The sequence below is a fragment of the Heloderma suspectum genome, chromosome 3 (genome assembly GCF_057233095.1).
Source record: "Heloderma suspectum isolate Gila_16-S chromosome 3, 16-S_ref, whole genome shotgun sequence".
Lineage (NCBI taxonomy): Eukaryota > Metazoa > Chordata > Lepidosauria > Squamata > Helodermatidae > Heloderma > Heloderma suspectum.
In genome coordinates, this window is record NC_139460.1 from 105,342,611 (window position 1) to 105,369,820 (window position 27,210).

The 27,210-nt window shown below is 40.6% G+C and overlaps 1 protein-coding gene across 2 annotated transcripts; it reads left to right on the forward strand.

Moving 5' to 3' along the window:
- The first annotated feature begins 19 nt into the window (after window positions 1-19).
- Window positions 20-27,191, forward strand: APOO (apolipoprotein O). Of its 2 annotated transcripts, XM_084844020.1 has the most exons (9): window positions 20-70; window positions 11,691-11,801; window positions 12,055-12,174; window positions 14,722-14,776; window positions 15,945-16,040; window positions 17,409-17,500; window positions 21,264-21,371; window positions 23,616-23,700; window positions 26,812-27,191. In XM_084844020.1, exons 1-8 carry the CDS (start codon window positions 62-64, stop codon window positions 23,670-23,672), a joined length of 648 nt encoding a protein of 215 aa, XP_084700146.1. In that variant the 5' UTR covers window positions 20-61; the 3' UTR covers window positions 23,673-23,700; window positions 26,812-27,191. The 2 variants fall into 2 exon arrangements, with proteins under 2 accessions (XP_084700146.1, XP_084700145.1); XM_084844019.1 differs by lacking the exon at window positions 23,616-23,700.
- The last annotated feature ends 19 nt before the right edge of the window (window positions 27,192-27,210 follow it).

The window sequence follows — 27,210 nt, forward strand, 5'->3', positions numbered from 1 at the left end:
GCGCGGCGCTTTGCGCGTCATCGCCGCTGCGCCGTGCCTGAGGAGCAGCGCCGTCCCCGCGATGCTCAAGGTGAGGAAGTTTCGGGGGTCGGTCTGGGAAGGGAGCGGAGCTGCGTCAGCTCCCTCGGGCGCCCGCCGCCTTTGCCGCTGTCAGGCAGCGCGCGAGCTTCGAGCTGTGCGGGCCGCTGTGGCGTTCGGGGGGCGGCCGCGCTCGTGTTTCGCGCTGTTGCTGCGGAGGCACGCTGGCCGGCTTGGTGACCGGGGTGGAGGCGGGGGAGGTTGCCGGAGGAGGCGGGGCGCGCCAATATTTTCTAGCTCTCCTCATGGGGTGTAAGGAAGGACGAAACAGAAGAGAGGAGGGGAGAGCGCGGGATGGGCTACGAAGCCACCCGTTTTCTAAAAAGGAAAAACGGTGGAGTCTTGTGACACCTTAAAGACTTAACAAATTTGTTAGAGAAGCAAAGATAGTTGCCTTAGCCCATGAGAAAAAAACAACTTCTCCAAACTCCACGCTTGGGCAATATCTATATTAGCACAGACCAAAACGTCACAGTTCAGTGAACAAGCTTTTGAATTGCCCAAAACTTTTCATCGGGCTAGATGGGGGTGGGGGACAAAAAAGTACAAAACCTAGACCAAATGTTGTGGCCGTGAGAACTGCATTTTAGACCAAATGTCAAGATAGAGATTGCAGATTGAATGAATTAGGGGCTACGGATATCAATTTATACCTGGGATTCTGGGACCACAAGCAGTGGCTGACCATCATTTTGAAAACAAAGCCTGGCTGTTGCCCAGCTCTCTTTCCAGCCTTGGCTGAAACTCAAGTTCCTGGGTGGGCAGAGAGCAGAAGTAAGGTAGAGAGAAATGTGATAATCTTTATATTAGTAATGCTGGTGATTAATGTTGCGTGTAGGGATCCCCTCCCCCGCGAGTCCCTTCTTACTGTTGGATTTAGAACCAATATAGTCCTGGGTTTAATCTAATTTCAGCCTGTTTGTAAATCAGTTTATGTTAAAAAGGAGGCTAAGAATAGCCTGGCTCTAATGGAGCAAGTGGATGTACATAGATTGTGCCTTAGGAATAAATAATGATCTTGCCTATCAATGTTCATTTTCCAATAAGATTAGACCTTTTCAAACTCAGTCCTATGCATATTTACTCACAAATAAGTCCTGTTGAGTTCAGTGGTGCTTAATCCCAAGTATGTGTGCTTCAGGGGTGTTCCCAGATGGAGGACTCCTAGCACTAACCATCAGAAGGCACTGTGGACCTATTCAGGCTTTTTTCCTTAATGGGGTTTTTCTGGTAAGAAAAAAGATGAAGAAGCAGTGGGAAAACATGGGACAGCTACAAATGGAAGGTGGTGAAGTCTGACCCCCCCCCCCAAGTTCTGTGAGTGAGACAGTGTGATTTTATTTACTTTATGAAATGTATATACTGCCCAAACCATAAGAAATATCTGAGCGGTGAACATAACAAGTCCAATATAATACAATACAAATAAGGCAACAGTAAAGCCAGTCTTAACCAATGGTGAGCATATAGACTGGGTCACAGATCAGAGAAAGCTTGTGTGAAAAGCAAACAGTGGAAACAATAAAGACAGTGCTTGCTTAATACCAGCAGGTAGGGCAGTTCTATAAGCTTGGTGCAACTTGTGTCTACTAGGGGCACAAGCCTATGGCTGCTACACGACGGCCATAGGATTGTTCGGTTTCCAGGAACTGACCTCGGAGCCCACACTCCAAGGTCGGTTTCCAGAAAACTGCTTTCCAGCTGCCTCGTAGGCAGGGCGGATGAGCAGCATGGAGCAGGGCAAAAGGGGGCGTTCCCTGAGGCAGGGAGTATGAAAGTGCCAATATGATGCTTCGTATGTGTCATCCAGCCGCCGCCACCCCCACTCCAAAGTCCCATGACTAGACAGCTGAAATTAGCCATCTACCTGTGAATGCAGGGTGGCCAGAGTGTGAAGGAGAAGATCCCGTCTGTGTTCTGCCTGCCCTGGATTGGATAGGCTGTTAGCTCTGAGTTCAGAGGTAGCCACCTATCCTTATAGGATTGCTCCCTAAATTCCCTGTTTTTAGTAAACAAAGCAAACTGTATTGCTGGATGGAGTGGTTCAGCAAAGATAAATGTGGTAAGGCATCCCTCAACTATTTATGGTAAAATAAAAGCTTTGTCTGCAAGTGCCCAGGATTGCAGGCTTATCTGTTGCAAAGGGTAGCCCTGTTAGTCCATAGCAGCAAAAGGCAACAGACTTGTGGCACTTTAAAGACACATAGATTGGTTATGGCATAAGCTTTGATGGACTAACCTCCACTTAATTTGCGTAAATCTGTGAGTCTTTAAGGAACCACAAGCCTTTCATCGTTTCTGTTGCTGCTTTTATTACTTTGCAAAGAATGTAGGGGACAAACTGTATAATTGCTGCTTTTTAAAAAGTACAAAAATCTGCCCACATTTGTGAGAAGAAGGGTCTGGTTTTCAGCAAAAATGTTTTTTGTATGGTAAAACTGTTATATAAATTACTTCAAAATTATATCCCACCTTTCTGGTGCTTATTCACCACTTAGGGTGGCTAACAACAATAAACCAATAACAAAATACAATAAAAACCCAAAACAACAGCAGGGTAATAAAAATAAACAGCTACACTAGAAAAAACAAAGGTATCTGATAAAACTTACCCATCTGATAAAACAAACGCCTACCTCAACAGGAAGGTCTTTGCCACGGGATGAAACATTGTGAAAGAGGGTGCCAACTAGCCTTCCAAGACAAAATTCTATAATGTAGGTACAGCCACAGAAAAGACCCTTTCTTTTGTTCCCATCAACCGCACCTCCACTATAGTTGGGACATAGAAAAGTGTCTCTTGGTCAAATCTTAGGGTGTAGGCAGGCTGATACGGGAGCAGGTTCCTAAGGTATCCTGGACCTAAGCTATTTAGGGTGCAATCCTATGCATGTTTAGACAGAAAAAAAGCCCTACAACTCACAGCATGGCTGGCAAGGGAACATGCATAGGATTGTGCTCTTAGAGCTTTAAAGGCCATCACCAACACTTCAAATTCCTCCTGGAAATACAGTCATGTGAAAAAGAAAGTACACCCTTTTTGAGTTCTATGGTTTTATGTATCAGGACATAATAAAAATCATCTGGTCCTTAGCCGGTCTCAAAATTAGGTAAATACAACCTCAGATGAACAACAACACATGACATATTACACCGTGTCATTATTTATTTTACAGAAATAAAGCCAAAATGGAGAAGCCATGTGTGAAAAACTAAGTATACCCTTACTGCTTCCATAGGTATGAAGAGGCTAAGTAGCAGCCAGGCGCTGCTAATCAAATGCCCTTGATTAATTGATCAGCAAGTGTGACCACCTCTATAAAAGCCGAAGTTGCAGGAGTTTGCTGGTCTTGAACATTCAGGTGTGTGTTAACACAATGCCAAAGAGTAAAGACATCAGCAATGATCTTAGAGAAGCAATTGTTGCTGCCCATCAATCTGGGAAGGGTTATAAGGCCATTTCCAAACAATTTAAAGTCCATCATTCTACAATGAGGAAGATTATTCACAAGGGGAAAACATTCAAGACAGTTGCCAATCTTCCTAGGAGTGGACGTCCCAGCAAATTCACCCCAAGGGCAGACCGTACAATGCTCAGAGAAATTGCAAAATATCCAAGAGTTACATCTCAGACTCTACAGGCCTCAGCATGTTAAATGTTAAAGTTCATGACAATTAGAAAAAGACTGAACAAGTATGGTTTGTTTGGAAGGATTGCCAGGAGAAAGCCTCTTCTCTCCAAAAAGAACATGGCAGCATGGCTTAGGTTTGCAAAGTTGCATCTGAACAAATCACAAGACTTCTGGAACAATGTCCTTTGGACAGACGAGATATTTTGTCCTGATATGTAAAACCATAGAACTCAAAAGAGGGTGTGCTTTCTTTTTCACATGACTGTATATGTTAGTTGGCTGGTGTATCTTTTCCCTTTCTACAGAGGGAGCTATAAGATCAAGCTTTGTGAAGCAGAAAGGTGCTTTGTCTAGTAATTAACAGTGTAATCCTAAAAATAATTTCTTGATCTACTTTTCTACATACCATTATTTGATATCATTCAGATTTCTAACCAATTAATTTGTGAAAAAGAACTCGTGTACTTTTAATGGTTGGATTGGGAGACCTGGTTTCAAATCCCATCTTGGATGTTCACTTTCTGGATATTATTGGGCATGTTAATGATGCATTCCTTTTTTAAAAAATTAAAAATTATTTTATAAACCGTGCGTGGGTGGGAGAAGTACAAAGGAGATTGTTTCCTTGTACTAACAATGAGCAAGGACATACATCAACTTTATCATTTGAGAAATTAATAAAAATTGACCATTTCCTTCTAAATTGATTTTTATACATTTTCATGAGCCTGATACATAATATGTAAGTTTATGCATTATAGCTATATCCCAAATCCTGTAGAGCCAATCTGAGAAAGGTGGAGCCACTTTTTTTTTTATATATAACAATGGACATTTTAGCTGCTGTTAATAAGTTTGTGATCATCTCAACATCATTCATCCTTATATGCAAAATGTGGCTATTGAAGGCCTACTGCATAATTATTAAGGTTCTCGTAAAATGCAATGAAGTTAAAAGTTTAAAGGCAAAATCCTCCCATGCTGGGAGTTGTAGGCCATTCTTCTATCTAAACATGCAAATTAAACTCTGTTGACCATTTTCAATACTGAACACTTGCAGACTTATGTAATGTTCTACTTTTAGCCCCTTGAAATGTTTAGAACAGTTTAAGAATCAGTTGTTTGAAAGAAGAAGAGGGGGAAGAAGAACTTGGGTCATGAGAAGTCCTGATTTGATTTGATTTGATTTGATTTATTTATTTATTTATTTATTTATTTATTAATCGCCCATCTGGCTGGTCACCCAGCCACTCTGGGCGATGTACAATATATTATAGAACAGTTTAAAACAATAAAATTCTACAATAAAAACATTAAAATATTAAATTATATTGCATCTATGTACATGGTGTTATGTGGAGTAGTATAAGAAAAGAAAAGTTTGATTTTTATCACAGGAAACTTATTTATTGGAATTACTTATATCCTGCCTTCCAGGGTAAAATTCTTTTTTTTTAAAGTGTAAAGCTGCTCCAGGAGCCTTTTGGCTAAGGAGTAGTGGGTATAAATGCTGTAAATAATAGTTTAGAAATGTAATAATGCGTGTACAGATAAAATCAACCATTTATTTAAGGCATAACAAAACATAGTTAAATTTACATTTCATATCATATAATGAATTAATAATAAAATCATATTTAATCTTCAGATTCATACATCATTGGTCATAAATGAATTTGTATAATTTATTCTTACTATATGAAATCCATAAATTCCATAATTTTACCCTCTTTCAAAAAATCATAAATTTTTGCTAATCTTTTCTGCTTCCAGAGGTTACAATCACAGAATAGCCTAGCTTATTGAGCCCTAGCTTGTTCAGAGAAAATGCTGTCATTAGTGGAAGAATTCCAGGCATTAATACTTGCCTGAACTTGACCCATACATGCTATATTGCATCGTATATAGCATTTGAATAATCCATTTGGCTTCTTTCTGTTCTCAAATCCATTCTTTTAATAGAATTGGTATTCCTTCCCTTTGTGATATGTCAGGTACCATCGATCATGTGCTTTCTACAATTATTAAAAACTTCCTTGTTTGTCCTGGCTTTTCCAACCATTAACTTGTCTAAAAGTTGTGTTTTTATAATGATGTTTTGCTTTATAATTTGTTGTAAACCACGTTGGGCTTTTTAAAATGGTAAGTGATATATAAATATTCTAAAATAAAATCCAATGTATGTTTTGATGATTATACCATTGAATAAAGTTGGTTGACATAGGTGCCTGATATTATCAGCCAGCATTTGGTATTGCCAGACCACCATCCCTACTTTTTTCTGGATAGTGTTAAACTATTGACCTGTCTTTTAATTTAATGAGTTTACATGGCAGCTTCCAAAAACTTAAATACTATAGCTTAAAATTATTTTGCACAGTTGTGGTGGGGGAGGCCCAGGAATTATTAGATGTTACATATATTTTAACAGTATTACCCAAGCAGGGAGACAAGTTAAGGGGAATGCTTGCTGCACAATGCTATGCATGCTTACTCAGGAAAATACAGTTAGGATTACAACCTTGGGGCTCAATCCTAACTAGATAGGCGGCTGCCTCTGACCTTGGAGGCGACCGCCTATCCAAAGCAAGGCAGGAGAGGTATGGGGGGGATCGTTATCCTTGCTCCTCTCCTGCCTTGCTATTTTTCACTAGACAGCCATTTTTGGCTGTCTAACAGTGGGGGGGCCGACAGGGAGAGGAAGCTGCTGTATGACACATTGGATGTGTTGTATGCACAGGTCTGCTCTCCCCACCCCAGAACGCCCCCCAACCCTGCCCCTTTTCAGTTGCTCCGCACTCCTCTTGTGAGCGCAGAGGATGGGGCTTCTCCGCGCTGCCTCAGAGGCAGCGCGGCCATGGCGGGCAATCATTTCTCCGGGAGCCAACCTCGGAGCGCGGGCTCTGAGGTCGGTTCCCAGAAATGAGCATATCCTATGGCCCTCTAGACAGTGTCTAGCGGCTATAGGATTGCTGTCTTAATGAAGTAATTGAATGAGCACATGTTACATAAATGTAAGAAAGATGATAAATTGATACCTGTTATTACTTTTGACCTAGATGCAGTACACTTCATTACCAACACTTTCTTGGTATAAATATATGTACAACAACAGTAGCTGCCCTTTGTACCAAACAGTAAGTTAGTGACAGAGCACAGACATACATATCAATTCTGGATCACTTGCTTTTCCATGTTGTAAGTGGCATTGGTTGCTAAGAGAACCAATGTAGAGTATTACGTTTTTGTGCTCCACAGTAACACTGCCTTTTCATTCAGAGTAAGCGGTCACAAGAAAATGATTTAACTATGGGCATTTTATGAAAATTGATGGATACCAGTTTACAGCCTTGAACTAAAAATCGCTAGTGTGGAGAGAGGACCTCAGTATGCAAGATCATATATTAATATTCTAAATAATTTTGTCTTAAGAATTGCTAACATCCTGGAATGCAAGGACTGGAAACTCTAAAAATAGACATTAATAGTATAACTTTGCTTTTTGTTGTACGGTACAATCTTACACATGTTTACCCAGAAGTGAGTCCCAACAAGTTCATTGTGGCTTAATCCCAAATAAGAGATCATAGGATTGCAGTCTTTGAAAGCTTGGTGAAGATTCAGGTATTCTACTTCTGGCCTTAGTTTGTTTTCAGGCTTTAAGAGAAGTATACTTTTGCTTCCAAGTGTTTTCCCATTTACTTCAATGGAAAGGATAGCTCTGTGCAAATAAGTTTCTGCACACACAGTCGTTCTCTCCCCTGAAATGCTATCTGGCTATGTAGCAGTTCCATATCTGTATTGCTCTGAATTAGGGTAACTTAAAAACCCTTGGATTTTTAGTGCAGACTGTAGTCTTTGAACATTCAAACATTGCTTGAATTAACATTGTCTACCCATCCTGCCCCATCTCAGGTTAAGTTATTAAAACAGACATGTTGGTGTTTGCTTTTACAATTTTCCCTCAAAGAAGTTAGTTTGTCTTTGTCCTTTGGAAGTTAATATGTCTTTCCCCCTCCATTCAGTAATAAGTCTACTAAAATGTCTCATAACAATTTCAGAAAGATGTGCAGTTTCATTTCTCGTGGTAGTTCAATCCATCAGGAATTGAAAGCAGTGTTTATCAAGCTGTGTTTTCTTGGAAGTTTATCAGGGATTATTCATTTGCTTCCACTGTGCCCTACTCTAAGATTAGCTGTAAACAGAAAGGTGACTAACATATTAAACTCCAAAATTGCAGAGAAAAAGAAACTATTGATCAAACTGAAGATCAGTAATGGTGAACAAGCTTGCCTGAGAAACAGTTTGCCTGACTACTCTCTTATCTTCTTCTCTTAGGTATAGCTAGAGGTGTTGGGTGTGTTCTAAAATGCACCCTTGATTTGTTCAGGACAACAATGGAACCTAAGAAGCCTGGCCAACATGCCATCCAAACTGACAGTGCACCCTAGATCATACCCCAGAATCCTCTGCAACATGTATTGGGTTCCTTGGCATTGATGTGGGAACAGTTTGAAAACCTGGTTTAAACTTTAAATACTGTGAATATTATATAAACTGAGTAAATAAAATACTGTATGCTATGAATGCCATTGATGTTTGTGTATGATGCCTGTTGTATTTTGCTGGATGTCCGATAAGTTTCTCATATTACGTTTGCAACAGTTGTTCGGATTCTTGTAAAAATATGCCTGTATTCTTGTACGACATGTCTGTATCTCAATTGCCACAATGACACACTTAAAAGACTGCAAGTTATATGGAGAAGACGGTAAATTGTAGTCTTTAAAGTGTGTCATTGTGGCAATTGAGAAATTGCCATCAAACAAAATGTCTAAAATATATCTTGTGATGATGGTGCCACTCAATAATTAGGGATGGACAAATCTGTCTTCCATTTTCTATAATCATATTTTTTCCTAGCACGATCTGTCCTATGTCTGCATCAGTTTGCGAATGGTTTTTTAAGTCTACACAAAAATGCATTTTTCTTAATATGCAGGTTAGTATGCATTTTTGGTTAGAGAAGTGCATCACAAAGTTCAAGGGAAGACAGAAATTGAAGGATAATTATATGCCAGTTCAAGTATTAGTCCAGAAAGTAGAAATTAGGTTGGTTCATATTAAAATGCAAACCAAATTAATTTCTTCCTCATCCCTACAGGTAAATATCATTTGTGTCCATAAGTCTTACTGCAGGCCACTTTCCTTCAGTCAACTCCAGGGAGTTGTTAGCATTACAAAGTTGCAGTACTATCTGAGAATAATTTTTGTACCAACTGCAGTGTCTGAGAAAATTCTGGTAGCTGTTTCTGTAGAAATGTTTAAACTTCCTGTCATGTTCTTGTTTCCTTTTCTATTCGTGCTTCCTGTGTGGGTGAATGTGTTTGCATTTTGGGCAAGATAGCTTATAGTAGTTTAGGTCACAAAGAAAAGTAGTTTGGAGTATATGTACCTGTATTTCCCAGAACTGTTTCTGAGCTAGAATGTGGAGTGAAAATCTAGGCTCTCAGGGTTGCTCCTAGGTTCCTGCACACCTCAACACTTCTTGCAAGGTTTGGGACTATGAGCTGATGGTAGGGATGTATGAGAAATTTGTTTTTGATCAGGGTTTACCTCCTGGACTGAACATGTAGTGGAACGTAATATGTGGTTGAATCCTTCCGAGCTTATAATGTGATTTTTGGACCCCCAAAAATGCATCTGACAGCATGTGTACATTTGAAAAACATGAAAAATTTGTAGTTTTGAAAAATGCACACAAACACAGTTTAATCAGTGAACAATTTCAAAGTTGCACACAATTGATGTGTACAGCTGGAAGAATATGCACAAAAATACAGACAAATTTTCGTTGAAAAAGGAAACAAAGTTTGTTACGGCCATGAGATGGAACAACCTTTGATGTCAAATATGGAGAACTTCAGTGACCTTGAGTTTTGCTTGTATGTGCATCCCTAGCTCATGTCATTAATATAGGATCAGTAAAGTCGTGAAAGGGGCTATATTTCTCTAATAGACAGCAGTTACTTCACCCAAGGGTGGTTTCATATGACTTTCCCCTTCCCTAAAAATGACTTTTTTGCAGTGATCTCATATTAGAAAGCCAGATGGGGCTCACTCTTGTAAATGATACTATATGCAGTCCATTCTTTTAATCTTACCTTCAGACAAACAGGGTAGAAGGCCTCACAAGTAGGGATGTCAGAGAATTCCACCACGGATCTCGGTGAGGCCGAATGCCAGTGCATTCGGCTCCCCGAACTCCGTGGCGGAACGGCCGCCCGCCCCCCGTGGATCCCCCCGGGATGAGACTTACCTGGGGTGGATGTTCTGGACGGCGGCTGCTGGTCTTCCGACTGGCTGACGCCACCACCGCCGCCATTTGCAGTCTCCCCCCCCATTTGTGATACGCTACGTAAAGACTTATGTAGCCTATCACGTCTGGGTTAAAAAAATATACGCTTATGCAAATGGCGGCTACAGCCACTGCCATTTGCGTTCCCTATTTTTGGTTGTCTTAGTCTACGTAAATATTTACGTAGACTAAGACGGCGAAACTAAGGGGGAACGCAAATGGCGGCGGCTGTAGCCACTGCCATTTGCATATGTGTTTTTTTTTTAACCCAGGCATGATAGGCAACGTAAGTAGTAGCCTATCACGGCTGAATACAGGGATGTAAACGGCGGCAGCAGTTATGGCCGCCACCATTTGTGTCCCTGCTAGCCAGCGGCCGGATGTCCGGCTGCTGGTGGAGCCAGCTGGTGGCTCCGTGGAATCCCCGCGGAGCAGAGCTGGCCAGCCAGGATTCCGGGGGGAGGGACGGAGCGCCTCCCCCCACCAGTGGAACCCGGCGGGGCCAGGTAAGGGGAGTTTCGTACATCCCTACTCACAAGCTTACAATACACTTACCTCTTCACTGCAAGGTAATTGCGTAACATTGTCTTACGATTTGTGCTCATAAGGAAGAGTTAGTCTTATTGATACTAGTATCTATAGTTTTGGAAGCAAATCTTTGAGTAACTCAAGTTGCTTTCTGTGGGCTTCTAAGTATAGTGCCTGGAATACTTGTCTGAGCAATTTCTTAAGGGCTTGTTTAGAGATTTTTTGTTTAAGGATTGCGCATTCTTTTATTTTGGGGACATAGAGTGGTCTTCTCTTCCAAATTATGCTGTTTTTGCTCAGGACCTACACTCACACAACAGTTAGTGGTTGCTAGTAAAATGCAGTTCATCCCTTTTACTAGCCCCACCGTTGCTACTAAGCTCTTATGTGTATTTGGTTATGTGACACATATTGGATAGTGCCTCTGACATCACTCAAGGCAAGAGGCACAGCTCCGACCCATGTTGGTGCAATTTCTGACTTCACTGTAAACCATTAACTTTTTTTAGTACTTTGTAGGATAAGCATTTGTCATTAGGCTTCCAAAAAGAGCCTTAAACATTGGAGTTAAGGTGAGCCCTTGATATGCAAGTAAACAGCATGCCATTACTTTATTTCTAGCATCAGACCATGAGGTACATATGTATTTGGGACACTGAAAAGGTTCACTTTGTAGTTTGGTCAAAAGGGTGAATGTGTTTCTAAGCTATACCTAAATCCCTTCCTGAAAAATGTGACTGTGTAGTTAGTTGGCTGTTCTCAATGTTCAGCACTATTTTGGACTAGGTTCTTGGCTCCTGTGCAATAAATTATGGCCACAAATAAACGTGTAAGTAATTTAAACAGCAGCTTGAATACTTGAAGTAGTGTGATTCAGCTGTAATAGAATCTATAGGAAAAAAAAACTTCCTTATAGAGAAGCTCAACAATGTGCTCTTGTGAGTCCTGAATACCTTTCAATTTCCTCTTAACTTTCCTTCAGCTAGGTATATATGATCCTGATGGGCAGTACATATTTGTATGGAATGTGGTCACATATCTGTGTAATATAATTCCACCTGAATACATAAAATACACATTTTCATTATATATAGGTAAAGCAATTGGTGGCTGTTCCTGCTAGCTTGAGCTTACTTGCTGTCCAGGTATATGCTGCTGCTCCTGAGAATGAAGCTTCAAAAAAAAACTTACTGAAAGTTGATGAGGTAAGATTCTGTCCTATATGTACATAATTCTCTTGGATTAGCCATCACCTAGTTTCAGTGTGCAGATTCATAAGTAAGAAGGTTTCTCTTCTTCCTGTTAGGCAATTATTCTGTTTACACAGATGTGCTTCTCAGTGGCGCAGTACTGCCTAATACCTGTTTATTGTAGAAGAACGTGACATGGGATGAGAGTTGTCGAAATTTTTATTGTAAAACAAGTAATAAGTAACTTTGTGTTCGCTACTGTTCACAGCTTTCACTATATACCAATCCAGCACCAAAATCAAAATATGTGGAAGATCCACGAACACAGTTGGAAGAAGGTATCTCTTATCTGCGGCACTCTCTGGAGCCATATACAGCCTGGTTTCAGGTATAGCAGCTTGTAATATCAAGATGAGACCCAAGAACTGAGGAATTCTGTTGTAGTCTCAGTTGTGTGTAGATTTCATTCCAGAAATTCCTGTGAGTGGAACCAATTCCTCTTGTATACTAAACTGTAAATGCAATCATATTGTTATTATTATACCAACATACAGTCTTCAACTAATTCTGGGTATCACAGAATCTCACAACTACTGTGTAAATATCGACTTATTTTAGCATGTTACCCATTTAAGTAAAGCATCAGTTATATCAACAATTTCCATATTTTCCCCTAGTGGTTGTTGCCTGTTGTAGGTGTGAAAGTCAATGAAATGTAGGACAAAATGGATTGTGACTAAAAACACTTATTCCTTCTACATGTGATATTTAGCTACATTTTGGGTTAGGTCAGAAGAGGGGAACTGAGTTTGGGTGGGAGGCTGAATGCCCTCCTAGCACCCCATGGGCTGGATGATATAACAGGGTGTGGTCATGCCCCATTATTATCATTGCCCTAGCACAAAGTGATGTCTGCCAGCCAGTAGTTCATAATGGGACTCGTTCACCATGTCATCCCCAATGGGGGAAGGCGCAACAAGGGCGAAGCTTTTCCCACACTGCATTGTCCCTGATGGAGGAAGGGATGGTGAGGGTGAAGTGGTCCCAGCCAAGGAATCACTTCAGCTGGAAGGTCAGTTGTGGCTTCAGGTGGGGCTGCTTTGCTCACATCATGTCCTGGAAGTCATAGTGTGGGCAAAGCACTTAGCGTACTACTCACCCTCCCAGTTGGGAGAGTGCGCAATGCACTAAGTGGAATCCGTGCTACATCTGGTCAATGATTGGAGATCATGGGGATTCCTGCCCCCTTCCCAAGCCCCTGGTATAGTCTGGGGGACTTGGGGTGGGGGAGAGAAGGGGAATCCCCCTGTTACCTCCAATCAATTATCAGACATAACAGAGATTCTCACCCCCTTCCCAAGCTCCTGGTAGAGTCCTGGGGGTGGGACTTGGACAGGGGATGGGGCCTACCAAAGAAGCCAAAGCCTCCCTGGTCTGGATGGGGAATGTTTGAGGGCTGGATTAGGCCTGCATGCTGGAGGTTCCCCTCCCCTGGGTTAGGTAATCACAAGAAATTCAGTGAATTGCTTTACTTAACCTCTGTGATGTGGGGTGGACAATTTCCAAGTGTTTTATTTTTCCACAGAAGAATTTCCATTTCCTAAATTTGTTAGTAATAATGAATGGATGCCAATTGCAAATACAATATTCGGCAAACTTGGCTGTTTCAAAATTGAAATGATTTTCAGGTGATTGTCCCTAGCGAGTATGTGCGAGAGCGCATACATGTCTCAGTGCGACATAAAACCAATAAGTAAAGATAGTGAAACCGAAGATGCCCCAACAGCCTTAATGGAAGAGAGTTTAACTCTGTTGAAATAGATGAATTGTTGTCAGTATATTATGCACAGTTCTTGGGTTGCTAACATTTATTAGCTGGTCAACAGTTTTGAGTACCTTTGTTTTTTTCTTTAAATTTAGGCAATGTAAGGGAAGTACATGCTATTGTCCTTAAAATTTTACAGGTAGTCCAGTAAAACAATCTGCGTAATATAACATTTAAATCATATTAAGTGTTCTTAAATTTTTCCTCCTCAAATATTTCAGTTCAAATTCTTGTGGTGTCTTGGGACAAGAAAATAACAAAGGGCTTCTTTTTTAAGCTTTCTTTATGAAATAGAAGAAAAATAATCATGTTAAATGAGATCACTCTCCAGGCACTAATATTTGATTCAAATTACTCTATGCAAATGTACATAGGAAAATTTCCCAGAAAAAAATCCAATTCAAAACTATCTGTAAAATCCGTATCACGACTTAACCTTGCAACCTGTGCTGTTTGGGTTTTTTTTTAAGTCTTTAATATTTGTCACCCACTTGTGGGTGGGTTTCTTGTTACTTAGCAGTAATAAAAAGTATTTGACTAGAAAAATGTTATTTTCTGGAATGTTAAAATTCTCTTAATTGTGATGTTTAGATAACTTATACAGATATCAAACTAGGAACAAAATTTGACAGTCAATTGACCTTTGTCATTGATTTTACAGTCTGTCCTTTCCTAAAGTTTATTTCCTATGATTCTCACTTCTCAGTCTTATCCAGAGTTATGGTGCAATCCTATCCATGTTTAGACGGAAAAAGTCCTACAACTCCCAACTTGCTCCAGCCAGAATGGCTGGCTGGGAGTTGTAGGACTTTTTTCTGTTGAAACCTGATTGTGCTCTTAGTCACTCTGATCCACTTAGAAAAACTAAGAAGGAAGAGACAGGAAAGGAAACATTCTGTCCATGCTCTGCACCTATAGGTGCTATTGGGGGAGGGAATAGCTGCCTTATGAGAACTCTTGGTTGCACAGTGTATCATCCCATCTTCCCAAAACCACAACGGTAAAGCCAAGACACCTCACCCCTCTTTAAATTGCTTTGGAATACATTCAGTGCCATTAGATGCTTACAACATAGCAATAGTTGTTTCACTGCTTACCTCCTGTCTTTAGGACTTTTCTGGCAAAGCCTCACCAAAAGTAGAAAAAGTAGCTGAATATGGTAGAGGTAAGATCAATTCATAGTTCCTGTAACCAAACAAAATGTAGTTATGTGGCAAGATTTTAATACAATGTTATGTGTTCTGTTAGGTTGAAACTACATTTAATGTTGTCCTGCTTAACTATTCATGCTTGTGATCATAGTTTGTGTTATCTTAGTCAATATATCCTCCTTCAAATAATAGTGAAAGAATATGTAAAAAGGATCATACGGAAAGCATTTAATGTAATTGGACTCTTCAGACAACTAGATTCTGTATGGTTGTTGACATTCAGACAGGAAGTAGGCATAATGCTTTGTATCATCAGTGTATGGATTGTTTTCTAAAGCTTAATCTTGAATGGTAACATTTAATAGCCTTCATGAGGTGAGGTGAGGGGATTTTTTTTAATTCTCAAGATCCAAGATGTACTTTAGTTCTTTTTCAAATGACAGTAAGTTTTCTTTAAGAGCATGCACATGTGGGTGTATTTGGAGCATTTAAAAAAAGCTATGCTTTTTTTTTTTTAATACTCCAGCTACATTCTTACAGCAGCCTTCCATACCCTGGTGCCCTACAGATGTGTTGTCTTATAATTCCCATCACCCTAGCCAGCATCACAACAGTAATGACTACAATGGCCTGGTTTGCACAATCACCAGTGGTGTGCTGGGCACCATTTGCCTAATTGCCCGTCTCGGTCTGGCTTGTCATGTCATCTGAACCCAGGTGGCATGGCTTGTTTGAGGAGGAAACAACCCTCAAATAACCCAACAACAGACCATGCAAGTGAGGGGTTTCATTTATTTTATGCTCTAACATTAACATAGTAAACTAGCACATCAGAAAGAGACGTTTAAGCTTAGCCTTGTCCCTGTTCTTTGTGCAGGAAAGTTTTCTTTTTTTACAAGGGAAGGCATTACAAAATATGCAGTTTTTTCAACTGCTGCCTGAAGTGGTAGAGTCCATGAATAGTTTCACAACATGATTTTTGCAAACTTGTAGTTCCACCATCAGTTTGTCATCCAGAGTTAAGCACCGCTATATTCCCCTTGCATCCTCTGAGTACTGTTTAAAAGAAGTAATCTTTAAAAGAAGTGGGATTTAATAAAATAAGACATTTGTAATTGTTACCAGTTATTTGTAGTAGGAAATATAAATAATGCTTCTGCTGTGGTCTACTTTTTCTTTTAGAAGGCTATGAACTTCTCAAAAACCCGCCTCCAGGATTTTATCCAAGGCTTGGTGTCATAGGTTTTGCTGGTATTGTTGGATTGTTCCTGGCTCGAGGTATGTGTAGTTTGCAATGTCTGTTTTCAAATGTTGGTGTAAACTTACTTCTTCAGTGACATGAATCTTGAGCTACAATAATGTAGATTTAACTTTTCCTCTAATGCAGGGGTGAGCAACTTTTGGTCTGACAGATGTTTAGCCAAACACGAGGGATGATAGGAGCTGTAGGCCAAAACATGCAGAGGGCCACAGGTTGCCCACCCTGCTCTAATGCTTCTTCAAAGTCTTCTATGTAGGTAAAGATTTTTGAATTAGCATTACCATTCACATTGTTGCTGGGTTGGGAAAAGGCCATAGCTCAGTGGCCGAGCACAGGCTCTGCATGTAAAAGATCCCAAGTTCAGTCCCTGGCATCTCCAAGGTAGGAGTGGGAAAGGCTCCTATCTAAAACCCTGGGACTTCTCTCTCAGTCAGTGTAGACTGTACTGAGCTACATGGGCCAATGGTATGACACGGTAGAAGGCAGCTTTTATATTCCTAAAGAAAGATTCCCTGAAGAGGGCAACATTTTGGGTTCCATGGTAAAGTGCATCTCTTCAGTGAGCCTTTCTTTACGAACATAAACTCAGTTATTAGGAGTAGCAGGATTATTAATTTGTTCAGATGCTATGCAAACAATATTTTAACTGTGGAACAAGTCTACATGATCATCACGACTTGGGTAGATGCAGGGACAGATCAGAAATTATTGTGGAAGACCTAGTCCTGAAGAGCTCTCTCCATTTTCTCCTTGCCTGTCATATTATATAAGGAAAAAAAAACCCCACTCAGGCTACATTTAAGATAAACATGTTTTAGTACAGCAACAAACATAGTAGCTCACACTCCCTGTAAACTAATGAATAAAATAGCTCTTGATTTTGCCACATTTAGAAAACTAACAAGCGGTGACTGTTAAGATCCATGTTATGACCTCTGTCATGCAGAACTTGGTGGCTTTCTTTGCTTCCTGGGAAACTTTAGCTTTCACTTAAAATGTTAAAAATTGATCTACTCCTGATGATTGCAAATAAGAATTTAGGATCTTGTGGCAGTATCTGACAAAGGCTCAGAAGCCAGGCTAGAGTGCCCTTGGCATTCAGCATTGCTTTGTTCACCATCTTGGTCTTCAAATCCTATCCCACTGTACCATTATACGTAACTGAATGCTATTGTTTAAACACAGTGGTCTGCAACCTGCTCCCTGTCAAAACAACTCCTGTAAAAAAACATGTTTCATGAGTTTGCATAACTTTGTCTGGCTGAAGAATTTGTTCTTTAATGTTTGGATCACCTTAAGTTTGTGCTTCAGTGGGTGAATCACCTTCAAAACATCAGTTGCCATTTTTAAAGCATGAAAAGTGATGTATTTTTTTTAAACAACAGGTTCCAAAATAAAGAGGTTTGTGTATCCAGTAAGCTTCATAGGAATTGGTGCCTCTCTCTACTATCCACAGCAAGCCATTGCCATTGCCAAGGTTAGTAACTTTAGGAAATCACACTTTCTTCCCTATTCATATAGCTTTAAATGTGGCTTTAAGTATAGTGAATGCTCTCATCTGATGCTGCGCTTGGTTTTGGAATGACATACCTGCAGCTTATTTTTATTGCAAATAGCTTACATTAATAGTCCATTGTCGAAAATATCAAAATTACACAATGTAGAATGGTCTACTTCTTTTAGTGTGTTCTTTTCCAGTGCATCAGCTAGGCAGGTTTTAGAGTTTTCCAGATCTGATACAGTGTTTATCTTTGAACTGTCTACAAAGCTTACATGATCAAAAGCCCATGTGGACTTCTTTCTCATATTTGTATTCCACCTAGGTCTTCCTTAGATTCCATATATGGGAGATGTGTCCTAGCACAGTTTTGTAGTTATTTTTCTGAAAATCCTCTCAAGGTAGAGCTTTGCCTTGTTCCTGTGGTTGCTTGTTTGTCCAATCCAAATTGAGGGGTTTATCCTCTTTACCATAGGTCAGCCTGCCTGACAGTTGGGGATGCTAGGAGTTGTAGTGCAACACGTCTGGAGGGCACCAGGTTGGAGAAGGTTGCCATAGGTAATGTTGAAGAAGAAGCTGTTTTAGGGGCTCTCTGCTAGGTAAATATTTAGGGGGTTTTCTATGATGCCTGAAACTAAGGCTGAAAAAACAGCTTAATAGCAGGACCCATGAAACAATGCCAAGCTGGTGCAGGACAGAGGTTTTGTGTGTTAATGCTTATGGATGCTTGCAGAAAGGCTGTCTGTTGAAACTAGACATCAGCTTTCTAAACCAGGTAACCAATTGCAGAAAGATGACCACATATATTAATGCTGTAAACTTATCTATGGCAGTGAGGGTGGCAAAGAAGCATTTCTTTTCCACCTCCATTGCAACTTCAGTGTTGCCTAGCAGAGTTTTTCTAGGCGGTGAAGGGCCTGTTGCGATCTGGCCCAGAGAGAGAGTTGGTTGCACCCTCAATAACACCCTGTAACAAATTTGTGCGACACTTTGAAGGTAAAGTCGCTCACATCCATCATGACTTGGATTCCATAGTTAGTGCAGTCCCAATAGTGGAGGCGTGCAGAACTCCTTCTACTTGTATTGGATGAGTTTCAATTGTTGAGGCCTGAGGATGCGGACAGGGTGCTTGGTCTTGTTCGACCAACAACTTGTATGCTTGATCCTTGCCCTTCTTAGCTTATTACATTTAGTAGGGTGGGGATGACCAGCTGGATCCAGGAGGCTGTAAATTCTTCTTTGAGAGAAGGGGTGATACCAGCCACTTTAAAAGAGGCAGTAGTCAGGCCACTCCTTAAGAAACCTAACCTGGATTCAAAAGATGAAAACAATTATAGCTGGTTGCTAACCTGCCCTTCCTGGGCAAGGTGCTCGAGCGAGTGGTTGCTGATCAACTCCAGACTCTCCTGGAAGAAACTGATTTTCTAGACCCATTTCAGTCTGGCTTCAGGCCTGGATTTGCTCTACCTCTCCTTTTCATCTAATACAGGTGAGGGAGCTGATGATCTGAACTCATGCTTGGAGTAGGGTAATGGACTGGATAGAGGCCAATAAACTGAGACTCAATCCAAAACAAGATGGTGATACTTGTGGGTGGGTTGTCTGTCCAGTTAAGTAGCATTCAACCTTTTCTGGATGGGGTTGCACTCCCCCTAAAGGAGCAAGTTTGTAGTTTGTGGGTGGTCTTAGACCCATCATTGTCACTAGAGGCACAGGTGGCTTCGGTGGCTCAGAGTGCATTTTATCAGCTTAGTCTACTAACTAGGGCCCTATCTGGACAGAGATAGTTTTGTGACAGTTATTCATGCCTAGTTACCTCCTGTTTGGATTATTGCAGTGCATTATATGTGGAGCTGCCTTTTGAAAATGATCCAGAAACTACAGTTATTTCAAAATAGGGTGCTAGACCACTAACTGGGACTGGATGACATGACTGTATTATGCCAGTGCTTCTCCATCTGCACTGGCTGCCAGTCCATTTCTGGGCCCAATTCAGAGTGCTGGTTTTAACCTTTAAAGCACTAAACAGTTATCTGAAGGAACCATGTTTACATTCCCAGACATTAAGATTGTCGTCTGAGTTCCTCTATGAGGTGTCCCCACCAAATGAGGCAAGGCCACAAGAGAGAGGGCCTTTTCAGTTGTGGCACCCTGTTTGTGGAATGCCCCCCTCGAGTCCATTGCCTGGACCCTATGTTATGGTCTTTTCAGTGCCAGGTGAAGACCTTTTTATTCTCCCAGGCATTTTAAGAACTGCTTTTAGTACTCTGTTCTGCTGCTAGTTTTAATCTGGTTTTATTATGTTGTAATGGTTTTATTCTTTGCTGCTGGTGATATCTTCATTTTATTCTGTGCTGTTTTTATTTTTTGTTTTAATATTTGTACTATATGTTTGGAATGTATTGTACACCTCCCAGAGAGCTTTGGATATTAGGCAGTAGTACAGTGTAGTACAGTAAATAAAATAATTCCCAAATTGAGTAAAATTTGAAATATTACAATAACTTCCAACATGTTAAATATTGAAACAAAATGCTATATTGAATGAGTACTGAAGATAATATGCTTTGAAATACAAGGACATTGAGTACAGATGCAGCACAATGTGTTTACAAGCTGGACTTAGACTCTAAGTTAAGTTAATAATTAATCCGGGTTTCTGCATGTCAGTCCTTGGAGTTGAAATTTTGAGCTGCTGTTTTTAGATTTAACTTTATCTTAGAATCTTTCTTATGGAGAGGTAGTTTTAATTTTCGTTTGTCGAGCCACTCTAAGCTACTTTTTAAGCATATTTCTAACCCATTTCTGTTTATACTTTGTATAAAGCTGTGATTTGTTTTGACTTATCTGTATCCTAAGATAAATGTAAGTTAACAGAAGGAAAGTTTCCTGTCCTCCTCCCCTGCATCTGAGACCCCTGAAAATCCTATCTGGAGTGTCTGGGGCCCCTCCTGGACAATGTGGGGTACTGGTGCAGGAAGCTGCTGGGGGCAAACGGGATGGGAAACTTTCCTTCCATGAACTTACTTAAGTTAACTTATCTTAGGATCCAAGCCAACATCTTTAACACTGACAAAACATTTTTTTAAAATAAAACAGCTTTTTAAAAAATGTGGAAAGACACTTACACCTGCAGTATTGTTTCAGCAGTCATGGTAAGCTCATAGAAATGATGCAGCCCTGCCCAGAGGGTGCTCCACCTACATTACACGGACAGGACATATAGGAAAAGATCAGGAATTCACAAATGGGCAATAGGGGTGATAGACTTTAAAACTATGGAGAATAACAGATTCAGAAGGGTGGCATGATGGCAAAGATGTGCTTTGCAGAAGCATTACAAGTGAAAGCAATGAAATACATTGCAAGGAAGGTCAGCAAGAAAGACGTGACGCTAATCTATAGGATGTGTGTCAGGATCAGAGATGTGGGTGGAGAAAGAAAAGGCTTCATGGAGAGGTTATGGTTTGGTGATCCTGGCAGAGACGAATCAATGATTTAATATTTTATTTTTTACCTTTCTAATCCGCCCAATTACAATGTTTAGTTATGTAATGTATAATTTTCCCTGCTATTATTAGGCAGGATCAGTGTTTGGTTGTAATGGCCTGTGGCTAAATACAATAAAAGTGACTCGACACAGTGCTAACAAAATGTCTTGATTAAATGCTGGTAAAGCCTAAAATGAAATTTAAAATATGGCTAAGTTGACTGACCTTATCATAACTCTGGTTTATCACAGGTAACTGGTGCTCAGCTATATGACTGGAGTCTGCAAGCATATATAAATATAGAATCTCTCTGGAAAGACAGTCCAAAAAAGAAAAAATCTGCAAAGGCAAGTGACAAGGTATGACATCTGAGAGGGTTGTGGTCCTACAGGTATGTGTCCACAAGTTGTCCAGTCTTAATGTTTGCTCTAGAGACAGGCTATAATAGCTTACATTCCCATGCTCATCTTAACTGAAATTGTATCCAGATTTCATTCCACTTAGGACAGAGGTACCAAGAAGTCAGTATTTCCACCATTTTTCAAGTTCTTCTTGTATCCTACTGCTCATAGTAGCATCTTATTCTTGGGTACCCTAGTTCTCATGCTTCTCAGCTACACTGTTTGATTTTAAGGCCATCATATATTAAAGTAGTGTTCCTGTGTAACAAACAAGATAGCTTTTTAGACTTTTAAAAAGGATGCAGATATTTGAAAGGTTTTTAGTTATCTAGTCCATAGCTTCACATTAGTGTCTTCGTTTTATGTATCAACAAACATAGGGCATAGTGTGCCATTGTGAGGGATGATTACAATACACATGTGTTTCAAAGGTTGCCATTGCAGTGTCTCTCAGGAGAAAGAAAAAATATGAAGAGGGTGGGGGGAAGCCAGACATCACATCAGCATAATAACTTCTGTGTGTACATAAATTGCAAGATGCCCCAGCTGAGGTGACATAAGGACAAGCACTTGAGTTCAGAAGGTGAGATTACCCTCTCGTGTGATAAAGTCTCTGCAGCAAACAAGGATTGCCCACCCCAAACCAGTTAATATCTGCTCTATCAGAAAATGCACTCATCAAAATAACATAACATAAACTTTCCTAAAAATATATAGACTCTTTTCGTTTAATAGTGTAACTTCTCCTAGATAAGAGGGATTGCTGCCACCACCAGAAAGTTTTGGAAAGATGGAAGTTTGCTAGCTCTTCTATAGGCCTAGGGGCTGTCCTAGTTTGGTTAGGTACTCCTTCTGGCTGGCTAAACATAACTCACAGGTGATAACTTCAGACAGTCACCTAAATCATGGCTTAGTGATTTGGAATGAAGCACAGTGAGCCTTGGGCTTGTGCACTCCTTCTGTCCTCTTGTCATCATTGTCCTCTGCGCAAGAGGAAGAGTGAAAGCTTCTACTTCCACTTTGGAACAGGGGTGGGGAGCCCATGACCCTTACAATGTTTCTGGACTTCAGCTCCTTGCATCCCTGCCCATTGGCCATTCTGGCTGGGGCTGAATGGCGTTGCAATCCAACGACATCTGGAGGGTCACTGGTTCCCTCCACCACTGCTTTAGAACCAACATTGCAACTCAGAACTGATGATGGTACTAGCCAAACTTAGTTTAAGCCAGTCCTTTCTAACCTGGTGCCCTCCAGATATTTTGTCCTACAGCTCCTTTCCGGCCCAGCCAGCATGGCCAATGGTCAGACATTATGCAGTTGTAGTCCAAAACATCTGGAGGGCACCTGTTGGGACAGGCCGGTTTAAGCAAAATAGGCTGAAACCATGGTTTCAGACCTTAATTAAAATAAAACAACTTTGGTCAGAACTAACCACAGTCCCCCAAGTTCTAACATAATGTGGAATTGTAGTTTGTTCCACAGTGGAAGTCACTCTCCTTCTGCTCAAAGGGAGGTTGAGAGGTGACGGGGAGCATGTAAATGTTGCCCAGTCCTGATTACCTAAACATGGCATGTGTGTGTGCATGCCGCCCCTGGCCCCCAAGATGATATCAAATGCAGCCCTTGGGGCCAGAAAGGTTGTGCACCCCGATTTAGGTAATAGTCTCAGTAAGAATAGCATGTTCGCAGATCAGGTCAGTTAGGCAACCTCTTGAATCTGTGATCACATGAACTGTTCAGTACCTTAAATTAGAAAAAACTTAAGAAAAACAAATATGAACCAATTAATTTTCCTTTGAAATACTTGTAGAGTTGTAATAGTCTGTTGTATTGAACAAGCCTGTCTTGCTTTTGCTCAAGGTATCTGATTCAGTCAAACCTATCTCACTAGATCATTCAAGAAAGAGCCTTTCTGTCCATAGGCTGGGCTAAGAAATCACAATCAGTCCCTCTGCAATACATGGCAGTGCTTTATTGAAAATCCAAAATTAGACACAGGCTTTACTCAAAAGACCCCAAAATACTACACTGAGGAGAAATTAGGTAATGTTTAAGAATTGGTCTAGGCATGAGGATTATGGAATCTGATACAGCAAATACTTATTTTGTAGAGGCAAATAGTTTTGTAAGAATTGCTTTGCTGGTTAAGGTGTTTGCCAGCGACTTTTGCTTCTGTGTAATTTCAATCTGTATTTTTTTAAGGGTGATATGGAAAGTGACAAAACAGTGAAAGTACAAGTAGAAAGAGCAATAAAATAGAATTCTCCACTGCTTCTTATTTAAACAGGTACAGTACAGTGATTAATCATGGCTCTTACAACAAAAACTACAATTATTTTTCAATGCAAGAATCTTTTATTAAAATCCTTTTCGTAAGGAATACGGGTAGTAGAGAACAAAGGAGGTCCATTGTTCTTGTAACATAAAATTCAATTTAACTAATGCTGAATTTTGCTCCAAGTAGTAGCAGTAGTAGAGAAGGAAAATAGATTAATTTAATGCATATATAAAGTTACACAAATGAACTTGTTAATTTCCAAGGGGAAGGACCAAAGCTCAGTGGTAAAGCACCAACTGTGCATCCAGAAGGTTCCACATTCAATCCTCAGAATCTGCAGTTAATAGGATTCGGTAATGGTGATGTGAAAGATTTCTGTCTGGGACCCTGAAGAGCTGTTGCCAGCCAGAGTAGACAACACTGAGCTAGATATCCAAATAAGCTACATTTAGATGTAATGCTAAACTACAACTTAGCATTACAAATATGAGCCTAGCTTCCACCCAAGCTCGTGCAGTCCTCTTCTTCCATCTCTTTCAACATGGCTGCGTGGAGATTTGAAGCTTCCACGCCCATTTTCGATTGATCACGGTTGAGTGTGTTGTCCAAACCCTAAACCATGGTTAATCTTAACTATGGTTAGTGGATACAAGCCAGCGTCATAAACTGTTGTTTTGAAGTTGTTTACACTAGCCATAGTTAAGATTAACCATGGTTTGTCCAGGTTTGGGCAACATAGTACATTGCACTTAATCTAAAATGAAAGCCAGAGTTTCCTCCTTGTAACCATGTCAGAGAAGGAGGAAGGGTTGTGTTTTGAGCCCACGGGGAAGCTAGGGTCATTCTCACTGGCTGGCCTGGTTATATTTTCCTATTTAGCTAAGATTTCTTTCCTATTATTTCTATGGCAAATGTGCTCATTTAACAAATGCATAGGTAGGTGTTTAGCACTAAATAAAACTCAGTTTTTTCTTATGTTTGTTTCTTAATTCTTGTGACTCCAAATACAAGAATTAAATACTCAGAACAGAATATGTTTATAGTGCCACTTTTAAATTCATTAGCTGTGTTATATTACACTTGTTATCTCTCCTGACCATTCCAAAGGTGGGATGATGTGCATAATATTTTAACTACAGCAATAAAATACCTTGAAAAGCCTAGAACTCTGTAAAAGCTTAACTTCTTAAAGAGGAACACAAGATGTAAATCATGCTGGTGGCTTATCTCTAGAGCACTACTTTGCACAATCTTTATAGGTGCATAGTTCAGTGGCAGAAATATGCTTTGCAACGCCTGGCATTTCCGATCAAAAACACTTTGGACAGGACCAAGAGATCTTGGAGAGCTGGTGCCAATCAGAAGACTATAGGGCAAGATGGACAAAGGGTCTTATTCAATATAAATAAGCTTTATATGTGCCCTTCTTCCTCTTAAAAGTTCTTACTGTGGCAGGGATTGAGAAAGAGCTACAGCTGCCCATTCGGCTCTTGGATAATGAGATGACACCCTCCACACTATTGAAAATTCCAACTTCTGTTTCTCTTGAACTTCAAATAAAGCAGGGATTGGGACTGAAAGTCATCTATTGCTAGCCACTCTATCTATAGAAGGAGTGATTATACCACAGGCTGGAACTTGTGTAATGCATCAATGTACATATCTATGGGAGTTTTAGTTCATTTTACCAGATTAATTCTTTAAAATATCTTTGAAATCTTTAATATAAAAATTCGGCCAATTGCTCTCATCCCTGTGAACTGAACACATTTGAGAAAGTTAACAGATGTGAAGAAATCGTAGCACTTTAGGCCACTATTTTATAAGTGATTTATAGAAACCTTAGGGGAACCCTCCCCAACCTGGTGCCCTCATGTGTGTACAGTTTTTATCTGTGGCTCCAAGGATTGCCCAGGACATGCAAATATCGGATGATGTCAGGGTGGAAACTGAGCCCATACAGCCCCAGTGCAGTTCTGATTCTGAGGAAGAACAGCAATCTGTGGGAGAGGAGCTCGCTCATCTCTCACAAGCACAGCAACTGGCAGAAATTCCTCCTGCCAGCATTCCTGGGATAGATAGTGACCCTGGCAGTGAGAGAGCGCTGGAGGGGGGCTTGCTGGATGCTCAGCGCAGATGCAGGGAGCGACGACAGATGGAGGGCGCCGAAAGGAAGCGTTCCGCTCGTTTGGCGCTCAAACAGCGGTTGCGTCCTGAGGACCCAAGGGAAAGAGGGAGGATCTCTCCATAGCCCATAAGTTCAGAGTCTTCCCGTGGTTCCCCTTCAAACAGGGACCAACTGCCTTACCTGGAGCTTAGGCTACTCTGCTATCTTTCCCCAGTGCTGTTCCTTGCTTAGTCGCTGGTGATTAGTATCTGAAAGAGTCATAAAGGAATAAAGCCTTGGAAAGAATCCTCGTCGTCTGTGTCCTAAGTTGGCTATTGGAAGGGACTGCAAGAGGCAGCTAGGGCGCTCCTGACAGATAGCCTGAAATGGTGGTGGCTTGGGAGTCGTCCTTCAGGTCCAGGAGTCTGTCTGAGAGTCAGGAGATCTTTCTAGATTTAACAGAAGTCAGGGTGGAGAAGGGGTATATGTAGTAGCCAGGTGAGCAGTTAGAATTTGTAATTAAGGGAGATACAATATTTCATTATTAGATACTTCCAGTAGTATTTATGGAGATATGTACCTAATAATCTTGAACCATATGGACCTCCTAGATTTAGCTGTGGGATGGATATTTCAAGTTGCTGACACATTAAGATTTGTCCTGTTCACTACAGCTAATAGTTTCGTATTATACATGAAAGTATTAATAGATGCTACTGCTAATACGTTCATTTTAAGGCTGAAGTATGAAGCAACCTCTACTCCTGGGGTTAGTCAAGTGAGGTAGGTGGGCAAAAGTATGCACAAGATGGCTGTAGTTTACTTGGGTCTAGGCATTTGGTTAGTATCTTTAAAACTGGCCATGGACTGGTACTGAGTCAGTGCTACAACTTTGCCAGGCTAGTTTAAAATGTGGCCAGGTGGCTACCTTGTCCAGCCTTGGTGGTGGTCTTTGAATGTACTCTTGTAAATTAGTAATAAAAACCTAACTGAGATCCTTCTATTGCATACAGATGGATAGAGAGCCTCCAGAAGAGCAACACCTTTCTAGAAAATCACAAAATCTGTGGTGACTTTGAGTATCATCCACGTGTGTCTTGGGACAGGAACAGACTAGCCTTACAATCTGTCTGAAAGCACCGTGTCTAGATGTGGAGGGACACAGCCTCATCTTCTGCTAGCCTTGGTCAGAGTTCTGCAAGATTGTCACTCATGGGCTGCTTCAGAACCTGGACCTACATCTGCCATCCTGAGCTCTAGTTACAAGGAAGTATGTTCCACTGAACTTAATGGGACTTAATTCAGAATTAATGCTTGGGGTCGGGCTGAATTGTAAAATTCCTCAGTTTCTTGTTATTTATAGGTTTAATTAAAATGATGATTAAAAACAGTACCTCTTTTTTTCCCTTTCC